General features: G+C 36.0%; 1 protein-coding gene across 2 annotated transcripts in view; it reads left to right on the top strand.

Annotated features, from left to right (window-relative positions):
• HECTD2 (HECT domain E3 ubiquitin protein ligase 2) overlaps nt 1-14687 on the top strand; it is a 35271-nt gene that overhangs the window by 13259 nt on the left and 7325 nt on the right. For both annotated transcript variants that reach the window (XM_032115744.1, XM_032115745.1), the window contains exons 7-18: nt 289-334; nt 1432-1541; nt 2751-2899; nt 4650-4773; nt 5508-5604; nt 6498-6605; nt 8451-8583; nt 11464-11552; nt 12590-12748; nt 13045-13119; nt 14002-14089; nt 14341-14447. In XM_032115744.1, coding sequence (XP_031971635.1) covers nt 289-334; nt 1432-1541; nt 2751-2899; nt 4650-4773; nt 5508-5604; nt 6498-6605; nt 8451-8583; nt 11464-11552; nt 12590-12748; nt 13045-13119; nt 14002-14089; nt 14341-14447 — 1285 coding nt within the window. The remainder of the gene's footprint in view (nt 1-288; nt 335-1431; nt 1542-2750; nt 2900-4649; nt 4774-5507; nt 5605-6497; nt 6606-8450; nt 8584-11463; nt 11553-12589; nt 12749-13044; nt 13120-14001; nt 14090-14340; nt 14448-14687) is intronic.

Below are 14687 nucleotides of genomic sequence, written 5' to 3'. Positions count from 1 at the left end.
GAAAATAATGTGGAATTCCCTCTGTGGAACATCTCTGACTCTTCAGTTCTGACCTTTTTTTGGCCTTCTCTCATGTTTTTAAACATGATGATAAATAGCCTGCTGCCTTTAGACAATTGTCAGAATCTGTAAATGGCCTTTTCTGTTTTTGAGAGCAGTGAAGATTCTTAAACATGGTATTCTATATATATTGGCAAAGCAAAATAAAGTTATCCATGATTTCATGACTCTTAATGTCTGTAAATTATGGATACATATGGTTCTGTTCATTATTTCATTTGTTCATAGGCCACGAACAAAAGATGATCTTAGAGCATATTGTATACTTCTACAGGTAAGAAAAACACCGTATTTTCATGTAAGTACCTGTGTGCTTAACGTATAATCTATAAACCAGTATACTGTGCAAACAAGTTTGTATAGCTGAGATACTTCACATCCAATTTACTGTTGTAAGAATGTATTAAAATACGGGAAAAGTGTAATGCATGACGGGAATGGGAGCTTAAGGGAAGACAGTTGATGGGGAAAGTTGCATAGATTAAAATTATGCACTAATAGACAAGTAATTGTTTCCTCTTATTTTCTGGGTTGAAAGAATAAATATTTTACCTACTTACTTGTTTTTATGTCATCCTCATTCCCAGATTTGCTTTATTAGGATGCTGTAACTCTGAAAGTTTTAGTATATGTGCTTTCGGATATTGCTGTAACTTTCTCCAGTGTTGCATTTTATCCAATCTACCTGGCTGACTTTCTCCATTCTATCTGACTACATTGTCTGATTTCTGCCTGTGGTCACCTTTTACCGTTGCTGCTATAGATGGCTTGCATTTGTAGCAGATTTCCCCTTTACATTTTGCTGGTGTAGATAGCTAACACCTCTGGACACAAGAAGCAGTTTCTGCTGTTATTTGAGAATATCAAATGGCAATTTAATTTATCAAGACAATAGTTTTCTTCTCTGGGGTGGTATACTAGCTGTGAATTAAAAAGAGTATCTCCTGCTGAAACGTGGGAATGTGTGAACACATGGAATAGAGGGAAAATTAGTTTGGATTGATGTGGGATAGAGAGGAGCTATAAGAATTCGTATTACTGATATGAAAAGCACCTCACTCAGAGGAGTGTAGTTTTTGTTACAATGTAAAAATTAATCCAGAATATTGAGTACTGCCTTTGGGCTACCAGTGGGCTTTCTTTTGGGGGAAAAAAAAAAATCATACTTTTACAGTATAGCAGTTGGGTATTTTTTATTTGGCTAGAAGTTGTGAGTTGTTTTTTCCCCATAGTTTTACCACTGTCACAGCTATTTTGTGAATTACTTTCATGTGTAATTGTACTGGCAACTACAAACATAAGAAAAGATCCTAATGACTTTTTTCCCTTTATGCAGTTTATTAACCTAACACTTTTTTTAATCTTTTTCAGAATCCTCAATTTAGTAACACTTCTACTTATGTCATCTATGCTCACTTGCTAAGACAGATAGCAGCCTTAACAGAAGCTGACCATCATTTCCTAGTGCACTGGTCTAAAAAGTAAAAAAAAAAAAACCAAAAACCCCACATGACAAATTCCATTTCTAGGATTACGATTGTTACTGTATTTCCATTGATGTTGACTGTTTTATAAATTATATGAAAGTTGATTTAATTGACTAAAGAGATTGTTTTTGTTGCTTTCAAATACATATGGACATAGTCCACTAAGTGATACTGATTTATAGATGCAAAATGTATATAATGTATAAAAATTATTATATTCATAAGAAGCAGCCTTAATCACAAATAACTTATCAGAGTTATTTTTTGATAACACGTGCAAAATAACTTGTGTGTAAATTTTTAGTTATATTTTTATGTGGTATTATTAAAACAAACATCTTTATGATCTTTTTTTTAAATTAAGTTTTATCTTGCATAACTTGCAAAAGATACTGTAATGTTACTACATTGTACAGAAACCACAAAGGAACTAGAGTCCTTGCTTCCGAGTGTGATAGAGGTGGTGAGAGTGTGGTTAGGGCATTAGATTTGTAATTAATTGAAATAACTCTAATAACACCTCCCAAAAAAACTCTAATAACACCAAGTTACGGGGATAACTGCCCGAAGACCAGCCCCTAAGATTGCCTTCCATGTACTGACTGTGCAAAAAGTTAGTTTGAGGTAAAAAAAAGTTTGGCCATATTCACAATTTCCATATCTCCTAGGAAATCTTAATTAAGGATTTTCTTCTCTGCAAGAGTGGTAATTCAATTTCCCTCCCCTTCCCTATGTCCAGATATGCTTAAAATTGTGGTAAAATATTATTTCATTTGAACTGCATTTGCAAATAAGGTGTCCACTTTTGGTTAAGGATGCAATAGACATATGCTTTTAGTCTTAAAGCATTTATTAGAAATGGAAGCCATTAAAATAGGAATGCTCTTGTTTAGCATAGGCTATTTTAACCTGCCTACACATATATGTGTATTGTTGTGCTATTATGGAACTGGTGCAGCACGTAATTTAAAATGTGCACCTGGCACAAGCATATGAAGCATATGCCACTTTTTTATGTAAAAGGACCAAGTATCTCAAATCAGAATTCCTTAGTATTCAGAGTGTGGAGTGAAATAGATAAGGATTTTTTGTTTGTTTACTTAAAGTCAAGAACAGATAATGATTCTGTTGCTTTGAAATCTGTTAACAAACTCTAGTGTAGACAGTAATCACAAGAGACTAAGTGCAGCATGTTTGTTTTAGGATTTCACAGAAGAGGTTCAAGCAGATGGTGGATAGGTTACTGCAATTTATTTCTTTACGGCTGTTTCCTGCAAAACCTGAAGAGTTTCCACCTATGGTGAAATGTACCTGGTGGATTCCATCAGCAACAAAAGTCCTGGCTTTATTTAGTAGGTATTTTGCTTGAACTCTGTATGCATCTATATGTTTATATATGTATATTTGTGTGTGTATATAAGGTTTGTTTTATACAGACACACACATATTGGGAGAGGATAGTTTTTACTGCTCCTCTTCTGGGGGAGACTAACAATGATTGTGGCATAGTATAAACTACAATAAAAGGCTAAAGAGTAGTAAGCAACAGAGTCTTCTGTTGTAAATCTTCCTACTCTCTTTCCAGTAGAGGCTCATTGCTGTGCACAGTTTTCCTGTGACAGCAACTGAAGATCTGTGGATACTGAAAAGCTAGAAGCCGAGAAACTCTCCAGCTTTCTGAGTATTTTGTGAAAGTCCTGCTTTCTCACGCAGGCTAGCTGAAAACAGTTTGGGTTTTTGTAAACCAAGACTTTATCTAACACTTGCAAGCTTGTTATGCAGTATTGTTATGGTACATTGGAGAAAATGTTTTGAAATGGGTGTTGTAGAGTCTTAACCAGTCATTCTGGGAGGTGGTTGATCAAGGGACCAATAATCTTATGCCGTTCTAGTGAACCAAGATATATAAATGAGTCTGTAAGTTCGTAAAGGGTTCTCTTCTTTCGGACTTAACTCTGTGTCGTTATTCTCACCGTCCCTGGTACAACAGCGACATCGATCATTCAGACAAATCTACACAAGTGACCAATGGTTAAGGCTTCCCGTAGATTTATAAAAGAAACTCTTAAATGTGGAGCTGCCAGAATTTCCTCTGTAATTCACCTACCCCCACGGAACTATTTAGCATCTAAAGAAAGTTAGGCAATGCATGTGCCTCTTACATCCAAAACTACATCTTAAAAAAAGTATAAATCCCTGCTTGGCTCAACATAGAGCACAGCAAATTTGACTACTGCAAATGTAAACCTTCTCAACTGCTGCCAAATGGTGATTAGAGCACTTTCTTTCTCCTTTTTAGGAGAAGACAAAACCAGAAATGAAAATTAAAATTGGAATTAAAATTTTTTCACTGTCAACTTAAGACTTTTACTTAAAAGTATTCTGCACAATCCTGCAGAGTTAGGTGCACAAGCTAAATTATCTAAAACAAGAGACATGTTTTATAATCATCTATGAAAGAGTTACTAGCTCCTTAATTCTGGAAAAAGAGCTGTTTAGTAGATGAAAAGACACTACTTTGTGTCTGACAGACCAAAATTAAAGTATGCTGGAGTGTTAATAGAGAACTTACTGGCCATTTGACATTATGTGAATGTCATTGTATAATGAGATAGCTTAAATGTGAATTGGCTTTCTTCCTTTGGTCAACTACTTAATTTTTGTGCAGGTCTAGATGGTATACTGGAAAAAATGTAGATTTTCTAGCCATAGCTGCTTGAAATGATATGGATTTCTTAAACACTTTCATTTATCAAACTGCTTTTTTCATCAATTTCAGCAGAACATAGTATCCTTTATCCATGAGACCTTAATTGAGTGTATGTCAGTTAGGAAGCTAGAATCAAACTGATGCTCCCTTATCATAAATGGGCAGAACTAGGGATTTACTGTTTTCTACAGCAATTAATGTGATGTCCTGTGGGGTTACGTTGTAGCTGTAATTCTGTAGTTAAGACTTGAGTTCTGTAGCTAGGTTATTAATTTTTCAGTATTATTTTAGACTTGGCTTAAAGTTTCTGAGATCACTGGTGCTCGTGATGCCGAGAAATGAGATATGCTGAATCCAGGCATTGTTTTAAAAGACTTCTGTGTTCTTTTTAGATGCTGCAAATAGTCTGATTAGCCCTCCTATTATTTCATATACGGATTTCTATAATTCTACGCTTGATCATATTGATCTTATGGAAGAATATCATAACTGGCAATGCTATGGGAATTCTCACAGGTAAGAGGAATAACTGCATGTTTCTTGTTTGAGTAGTACTTCAAAGCACTGTGTCTAGTATATCTATATTAAATATAGTGGATGGATAGTGTCTGTATATATGATATGCATACTGTTTATGTGTATGGAGATCCACATTAAATAATGTATTTTATTGAAAAATATAGCTAATATTTACTTGCTACTGCGTGGATGTGAGATTGACTGGAATAAATCTCATTCTGTCTTTTCAAACTGGAGAAAATACGTAAAATATGAATGATAATAAAGTAAGTTTATTAATTACTGGCATAGACTTCTAACTGTGTCTTACTAAAGACATATTTTAGCCTCCAATACATTCATAGGCATTTTCCTTGCCTCTAGCAGCGGTTGGGGAAAACTTGGAGACCATAATTTGCTCCACTGAATCAGGTATTTCAGGCTACGCTTCTGTCTGATACCTGATAGTCTTCTTGAGAAGGAAAAAACCAACTAAACAAAACAAACCACACAAAACCCAAATGACAAAAGATAAGTATTATTAATTTCAGTTTCTAGCAGTACTTGCAAATAACAGTTTGTTCTACTGAATCAATTCTCTCTATAAACAAAGTGAAAAAAAAGCAGCTATTTGCAAATTATTGTCAGTGGAGGGATTAGTTATGAATGATAATTCACTCCTGTATTCTTAAAATGAAAATAATATGCTAGATGCTAAAAAGAAAATATTTCATCTTCTTTTCTCTTGTTAGGTTTTCTTTCTGTCAATACCCATTTATTATTTCTATAGCAGCAAAAAAAGTTATTATTCAAAGAGACTCAGAACAACAAATGATAAGTATTGCACGGGTAAGTCCCTCAGTGATAAATGTCTGTGTCTCATCCCCACCACAAGTATTTGTCAGACTGATATTACACATGACCTGTCATTACAACTTCTAGAATTTCTGACTACCCTGAAAAAGAACTTAAACCATTTTACTATGAATAGTCTACAAATGTCCATGCTGGGTTCTCTCAGTATTTTTTTTTTTTTGTGTACTTAGTTTCAGGATCCTTATAGATAGCAGTGTTGTAGAGAAAGAGTAATTGACTTACTTTTTTTCCTCTTTTGAGAAACCAGCATAACATGCTAGCATGTTAAGTTAACAAGATGATTAAGGAAGAAAAATTCTGTGAAAATTTTGGACTGTTTTGTATTTTATTCTTTGAAGGTGTGTTGTCATGGAAGACCAAGATTCAGCTGTATACTTTCAGGTCATGGAAGAGGTACTGCTTCTGGGCAGCCTCTTCAGTTTGGAAAGAGGCGTTGTCTGCCTCCCTCAGTGCTAATTTTCTACAGGTGACAGGTGATACTCTTTGCCTCAGTGCTCTGTGTGGCAGCACCCCCACCTGTGCATTCTGGTCTTGCTGGATATGCCTTGTGAAGAGCTAATTAAAGCACAAGCCACTTTCTAGAATCTTATAGGTATATTTTTAACAATTTGGGAAGTAAAAAAAATTGTTGCACAATTGCCACCTTCTTGTTAAAGCTCCCAGTAAGTTAGTTCAAACATAGTGTAAATGGTATCTGCAGTAGGAAAGAAATTTCTCTCCATCTCCTAGAAGATACTGAAACAGTTACAATGTTAGGGAAATGTCTTTAATGCACAATACTGAGAAGTTTTTACAGTTAACAAGTGTGACACCTTTTTTTGAAATGAAGATACTGCATGTGTAATGTTTCCTTCTCATTCAAATAGCAAAGCCTTGTGGATAAAGTCTCTCGAAGACAGAAGCCTGACATGAATATGTTATTCCTAAATGTGAAAGTGAGGAGGACACACCTTGTCAGTGATTCACTTGATGAGGTAACAAAAAAATATAATTAAACTGTGTGTTGCTGCAGAGTGGCTATTGAACTTAGATTTCAATTCAGTAAGTCATATTTAAATCTTTTTCACTAAGAGATTGGGAATACCACTACATAATACTAAATAAAAAGAACTTCATTACTGTCAAAATTGCAGTGCTGCAGGACAGATTGGGCTAGACATTTTGAAATTCGTTTCCTATGCTCATACTGCTCCATAGCTAAGCCCATAACAAATATGCATACTCTGCACATGGTCTGTATTTGTGTTAGTAATTTTTGTGTTAAAAATACAGTGCACAATTATCAGATTATGTAGGACTTGAGTCCATGAAGCAGCATGAATAGGATGTGACTAATCACTAATGAGGTTGTTCTGTTCTAATTCTTGGAATTTTTTATTCTTTTCCTTCTCTATCCTGTAAGAGTAATTTTAGGCTTTCTTTTCTTAAATTCTTAACTTGATTTTAACTAATTTGTCACATTCTTGAATGTAATTTTTCCTTTTTTAGAAATAAAACAGGTGTTTCCATTAAACTAGGCAATTGTTCAGTATCCACTGAACCTTGCTCATTAACATTATTTAATGAAATTTAGTTCTGTCTCTTTCTCAACATTGAGAACAGCCTGATGATACTGAAGAATAAGTCCAGGTAGTGAAAACAACATCACACAAATTATGATTACTCATGTCAGAAAATATAAGTTTAAGCTTTATTCTCCTATATTAAAACCCGTCTATTTTGGCCTTTTCTCCTATGAAGAAATATGATTGGTAGTATTGCTTTCTCTCAGGCATTGTAGGCTTTTTACCACACTAAAATAACCAAGAGCAATTTCAGAAGTTTTTATAGTCAAAATATTCTCCTGTTTATTTCTGGTGCTTTCTTCTACCCATCTCAGAGATGAGTAAGAACATATTATAGATTCATATTCTCAAAATTATGGGGAATGGCATGTGGAGAGGGAAGATGTCTTACTTTTATTTCAAATTTTAAAAAATAATTTGCAATGAAAAATCACTTCAGATAATAAATAGCTTGTTTCAAGTAACACCAATACCTATAGTTACAAAATTTGTGTAATAGGAATTTACTGGAGCTGCTAGCAACATGGAGATTATTTTATCACAAGCGTACTCTTGACTGGTTTAAACATTTGCTCTGGAGCTGGACAGTAATTAATGTTTTAAAGAAAACTTGTATGGGGACTCAGTCTGAAAGATCACTGCTAATTGTAAAAGGCTGTAATCTAATTATTTGCAGGTTTTTTGTGGTGAAATGCTGTCTCTTAGGAAAAAGCAATGAAAAGAGCTTGTCACCATTGTCTGAAAAACAGTTTTATAAAGCAGCTGATACTTGCTGGCAGGAATCTTACACAGAACCAAATGGTGTTCAAATATTGAAAGTTTATCTTATTCCCTTATTTCTAAATATTTCCAAATTATGTCTAATTACTTTTTAAATTTGTCATTTCTTCCTGGTAGCACATCTTCTGTAAAAGGTAAAAAATTATACAGGTCTGAAATATTCCAGACAGACTCAATTCATTGCATCTAATTGCTTGTTAAGTCTATTTGTACACCACCTAACTTCTTTTCAAGCCCAGAGAGTGACACCAGGTGCAAAGTAGTTGGTGGTGTCAAGTAGTCATAATTGTCTTGCTTCGGCAATTCAGTCATTGTTTTAATATAGTTTTGACCTATTAGTAGAAAACTATGCAAATTAATAGTTTAGGCAAAGCAAGAGCAGTAGAATAGAGGCTGAGGTGTGTTCTCCATGGCTAGAAGTAGTGACAATATGTTAAATCTCCTTTTTCTTCTTCCCTACCTATTTCACAATAGCTAGCAAGGAAGAAGGCAGATCTGAAAAAGAAGTTAAAAGTCACATTTGTAGGAGAAGCTGGTCTTGATATGGGTGGCCTGACAAAAGAATGGTTTCTTCTTCTGATTCGGCAGATTTTTCACCCAGATTATGGTGAGTCCTCATAAATATTCTTAAGTACAATGTGAAAATTTGTTCAGACTCTTGTGTAAGCACTGCTCAGCAGTAATAGAAAAGTCTTTGCATTATAAACACTGTTTTCAGCACAAATCCAAAACATAGCCTTGTACTAGCTATCAGCTACGAAGGAAATTATCTCAGCCTAAACCAGCACAATGGTTTAGCAAATATTCAAGTGGAGATAAGGCCAAATGTATTGGTTTATCATCTACCATCCTTCACTATTTCTTCACATGCTGCATTTTCTCTTTCTGCCCTCAGTTGTCTTCATACTGCTAGTTTAGGGAGTTTTCCTGGTTTTTGTAAGTAGCTGCAGCTGGACACTGTTACTTTGGTCAGTTCTGGCAAACTGCTGACCTTGGTCTCCCATATATCCATGGGGTTTTTTTGGTGCTGATAGTTGCACTGAGAGTGCCTGCAAGTTCTGGTACTGTTTCTGTGATTAGGATAGGTAGAGGTTAGCTTTTATTTGAATCGTTGTCATCATATCGTCTGTTTGTGGTATCTGTGTGGCCAGTATTCTTAAAGGGGTCTGAAATAATCTCAGGAAAGAAAAGTCTTTCAGTTAGGAGCAGAGACAGTATTGGCAGGTGTGAGCCTGAATGAAAAAGCCTCCCTCTGCTGTTACCAGGACCTGTGAGCCTGTAATGACATGTCATGCCCAAGGGAAAAAAAAAATAAGACTTTTTGGTTAAGTAGGAGATTGTAAGACCTGAATGAGCAGTCATAAACAAGCAGTTCCATCCACTTGTGTTACAGTGATGTAGATGGATCTGGGTGAGTTTTATTCACCACTCTAATGAGCTTTCCTTTGGGCGTGGATACATTACTGATGACTTAGTGGGTTGAAGTGTGACCAGGATGGCTTTTAAATTGATTTCCAGGGACTTGAGCATAACACCTGAAAATCATTGGTAGAATGCAAGAGCTTGCCTGTCTTTGCCTGGAAGTGTTCATGTGCCTTAAAATCATGGTCCTTTGTTGTTTATAGGACTACTTCTAAAGGTACAGAATTTTAAGTCATAAATATGTCATCGTATCTGCTGAGATTGTTATTTGCCTGTACCCTTTTTGTAGTAAAAAGGGGTCTGTGTCGAGACATGACGTTGGTGATAGCAACCTTAATAGGAAACAATTTATCCTGCAGAAAGCGTTCTGTAAGTTTGACAGTTCTGTTAGTAAAAATGCTGTCAGCAGAGCTTGGTAACTGATGAGTTTGGAAACATTCAGAGTAATATATTTTTTCACTATCTCTGGCAGGCTTCCTTACTTTAAAGTGTAAATTCTTTCATTGTTACGACTATCAGCCAAGTGTGGGAGGAGTTCAGAAATATTCTTGTCCCTTGGAAAGGGACTGTATCCTCTGCTGTCTTTAATGTTGAAGATGCAAATAACATGTCAGAAGCTTGGAAGGGAAAATGTCACTGTTCTTGCCCTTTCCAGGTTAACTGATTCTTCAGATTTAGCTGTGGAATTTAAAAATTCTTAATTAACTCAGCGCCTGCTTGTGTGTTTTGCAATGCTTTCTTTATCTTGGTGTGGACAATTAATAAATGGGATTCAAAACCTACTTTGTTCCAGCATCCCTATAATCTTTTAGTGTGTGAACCTTGCTCTGCCTTACATGCAGCTGTTCTGTTGTTTCTGGTAATGGCAGTGTCCAAACCTTTTGTGATGAGCACCTTTTTGAGCTGGAATTCAAAAGATAAATTGCTCAGGAGAGTGGGGGGAAAATCATGAAGGCAGTTCTTTGTCTGTAATTTGTCATAAGAACTAGATGTCCCTGAAACAAGTTGGATTTTCAGTCTTTGTTTTTTTTATATCAAAAGGACTTTATTTTTTTTCATTTAAATATTTTTCACCAACTTTATCTTCAAACAGGGATGCAGTGAGCTGTTGCATGCAAGATGTGCTTAGAAGTATTCCTTGCTTTGGTTTGTACAGACCATGGCAACAATAATAAACTTGGCCCATTCAATCCCAACAAACTGAAACAGTCCATCACGTTTTATCCCAATTACTTCTGCATTAGAGGCACGCTTGTGTGGAGTGTGTCTTGCTTCTCTGAGCAATACTTCCTAGGCATTTCAGAGCTGTTATCTGCTTTCATTATGTAGGATTTTACTTTCTGCCACTCTTTAAAACAGAATGTTCTGTATCTGACGCAAATAGCAGTCAAACTCGTCTATACTCATGATTTGAGTAGGATCTAGCTTGTCATTTAGACCCATGAGTGGCTTTTTTAGGGTACATGTAGTTTGGGGCTTTTTTAACTTTTCTGGTATAATTTTTTGATAGAAAATATGAAACATACCCCTTTGCTGGTAGTGTGTGTATAACATAAACCATTTACAGTTTTCTGTTCCAAGAAGGTAAAGCTTACAGTATTTGTATCATGGGATTCATGCCAGCATTTTTAGGGATTGTCATTTGCTACTGACCTAGGAAGGAAAGGAGGAAATAAGTGGGTTTACATTGCAGTAAGTAAATTTTTGGTTAGACAGTTAATGTTTATGGCAGTACAGATGCTGGAGTGCAATGAAGAAACAGACTGTACAGACAGTGGAGAATATCCACAACTGGAGGCCCTGAAGAATGTGTTGCACCAGCACCCAGCAGGGCTGGTGGGCTTGAGCCCACTTGCTTGCTTCAGGCTTGGCACTGCCCTTGGTGCTCCCTCCCAAGCATCTTCCTGCAGACTCCTGCCGTGGTGGGAGTAGGGTCCTGGGAACAAGCATGGAGATGTGGGCACTCTGAGGAGCACTTCTAAGGGTGCATGGGTAAGAAAGGTGAGGCTTTGTACGACTTCTTACAAAGCTCAGGCTTTTTAAGGGCCACGTTGCCATTGTGCAGGCATGTTCACCTACCACAAGGACTCGCACTGCCATTGGTTCAGCAGCTTTAAATGCGATAACTACTCGGAATTCCGTCTGGTTGGAGCCGTATCCTTTTCTGTCCGCTAGAATGTTCCGAACGACAGCCATTCAATGAGCTGGTGTGGGGAGGAAATAAGGCACTGGCTAGAGCTCCTTCAAAGGTTATATATACTCCTGTGTTCCATTTAAAATGTATTTTTTTGAATATTGTTCAAGCAAGAACTAAAAATAGGAAGAAAATGGTGGTGTGTGGGTATGTGGTACATTTCACAGTCAGAAAATGCTAAATCGACGTTAAACATGCAACTTCTTTGTGTATAAGTTGTAATTTTTTATGTACTTAAGCCTCTTCAGTTTCTTTCAGTAAACATTAATGTGCCTGTGTGAAATAATACTTAATTTAAGTCCCCATTGAGCAGTATGTGGCTTTTGCCTATTTTATTACAAAATGGAAGCCACATGCTATTTTTAGCACAAGTTTATTTTCTAGGTTTTCTATTGTGCCTGTATATGAAAACCTAAGACAAATGATTTATGGTAGTATATGCTTATAACTCCACTGAGGTGAGGAAGTAGTGTCCCTTTACTGATTGCAGTTGGATCAGGTGATGGTTGTAAGTCTCTTCTAACAGAACTATTCTATTCTTGTGAGTAGTTGAATTGGGATAGTTTCAAATTTGTTTCATGGGATCCACTTAAATGTGCTAAGGGATGAGCTGTAGTACCAGTGCAGGTTTTTCTTAATGCTTTTATATTTACTTAAAAGAAATAGTGCTTTTTTGAGCTCTCACTGAAAAAATACATATTTATCTTTCTCTGTTTTCATAACAATACTTTGGGAAAAATTATTGTAGATATTCTTGTATAGACTATTATGAAGAAGATTCTCAAGCATTCTGTCAATGTGCATCATTTGAACCATGTTAACCACTGCTTAACCGTAATGCAAAACTGCGTTTAAAATTGTCAGTCCAGAAAAAATTAAATAATTTCCATTCCTTCTCTTTGTGGAGCATGACTCTTAGAATATTTTTTCCAAGCTGCAAAAATCCTAACTATAATAAGGATGTGTCAGATTTGCCCTTAACATTTGACATATATAGCTTATGGGACTTGCTGTATATAACAGCATCACCTTGGATATTCGTTTCCCACCTTGCTGTTACAAGAAATTATTGAGTCCTCCCATTGTTCCCTGTGATCATAACACACTTGTAGGCATCTGTGGTGTCACATTAGATGACCTGTTTCAGATTATGCCTGTAAGTATTACATTTTTTAAGAGAAGAAATTATTGATATAAAACCTGATTTATTTATATTTAATGCTTGAGTTATGAACTATTTGAAAACAGCTTTTTTTTTCAGCACAGGCTGATAAAGTCTCCTTTTCTTCTGCTGAAAACAGAAAATCTCAATGTTTTCTAGCATAGCATGCAGTTTAAATGTACAGCTTTTTCCAAGATACTTTCTGTATAAAACAATGCTTCTGGCACATGTTTGCAAAGTGCATCACTTAGTTTTTTAGATTTACTAACAAGTTTTTTTTTGTATTGCAGGAATTGGCGCATGGACTAAGTGAACTTCTATCCTATGAAGGCAATGTCGAAGAGGATTTTTACTCAACCTTTCAGGTCATTAAGTGCACCAACCATAAGTGCTTCTCAACCTCATTCCGTGATTTTTCCCAGTGTTAAAATGGCAGTGGAGTGGCTCATTGCTGTGTGATTGCTGATGGTTTGGAATATAACTGCACGGAGATCAGAGCTTGCTCCAGGGGCAGCGCTGCCCAGGATCTCTGGCTCCGCAATGAGACTCTGAGCTGTTGTTCCCTGGCAGCATGGGTGGATCCCAGTGCTCACGGCCAGGGTCACTTGGCCAGCTGCTGGTGCATTTCCAGCTCTTTGCTCTCCTTGACACCACCACCTTGCAATCAATGAGCAGGCTTGTGAAATTCATCTGGCTGCAAGACAATCCCTTTTCTGTCTAATGCAGAAGATAGTCAAAGCTTACTTGGTTATTTTATGCATTTTGTCCAGGAAATCTCACTTCAGCAGTAGCCTGTTTTTACAGTTTTGCCTGACCTCTGTGTTGTAACTGCTATTTCAGTCAAGGAAGCCTTTTTCAGTTACTCTTCATTTCAGAGCACACATACTAGTTAATGAAATTTCATATTGGTGGTACTTAGCTCCTAGGTGAACTACATCAGAACAAATACCTTCTTAATTGTATTTGCTGTTCCTATACTGTTCTTTTGTATGAAAAACTCCATGGCTCCAGAGACTGCAGGTCAGTTTGACATGCCACTATGAAACAGGGTTGATATTCTTTGAATACTAATTTTCTGAGCAATGTGTTGAAAATTATAATATTTAACTTGTAAAAACCTCACAACTCTCAGAATTGCAGCATTTGCTGAAGAGAGAGAGGAAATACATGACTTCATACAAGCTTTGTTGTTTGTAAGTGTAGGAGTTCATTTTCCAGTGCTGACCTTGACTCCTCTTTTTCTGTAGGTTTTTCAGGAAGAATTTGGTGTTATAAAATCTTACAACTTAAAGCCAAATGGAGATAAAATTCCAGTCACAAATCGGAATAGGAAAGGTACTTCGGTGTATATTAACTACACATACTTTGCAGATTTAAGTTTGTCCTTTTTCTCCTTTCTATAAGCCTAGGTTTTCATTAATGAAGTGTGAAAATGAAATGGCTGTAGTTCTTTCTGGTATGCCTACCAATTTAATGGTATCTAAAATTAAATGCATTCATTTTTCATAATTCACTACAATTTTGGAAAGCAGAACAGGTGATCGATTAAAATTATTATCATGTAACAATTTTTTTTTTTTTTTTAGAATATGTGCAGCTCTATGTTGATTTTCTTCTCAATAAATCAATCTACAAACAATTTGCAGCTTTCTATTATGGATTTCATAGTGTCTGTGCTTCATATGCATTACTGGTAAGAGTAAAGTGAAACATAACTCTTCACTTCTATTTCAAGTATTTGACAATGACTTAACTAAATTAAAACAAATTGCACTGGATGATTTTAAGACTTGGAAAGAGTCTTGATTGATCAACAGACTTGATTAGTCCAACATAAGTAGAAGAAATGAATCAGGTAATCAACTGCTCTCTGTAGTGTTTTATTGCAAAGAGATAAAGCTCCAGAAGACAGGTTTATTACTATGTATTCACA

Source organism: Corvus moneduloides, chromosome 8 (genome assembly GCF_009650955.1).
Source record: "Corvus moneduloides isolate bCorMon1 chromosome 8, bCorMon1.pri, whole genome shotgun sequence".
NCBI classification, from domain to species: Eukaryota; Metazoa; Chordata; class Aves; order Passeriformes; family Corvidae; genus Corvus; species Corvus moneduloides.
The sequence above is the reverse complement of the archived record's forward strand: the minus strand, read 5'-3'. Positions and strand labels throughout refer to the sequence as shown.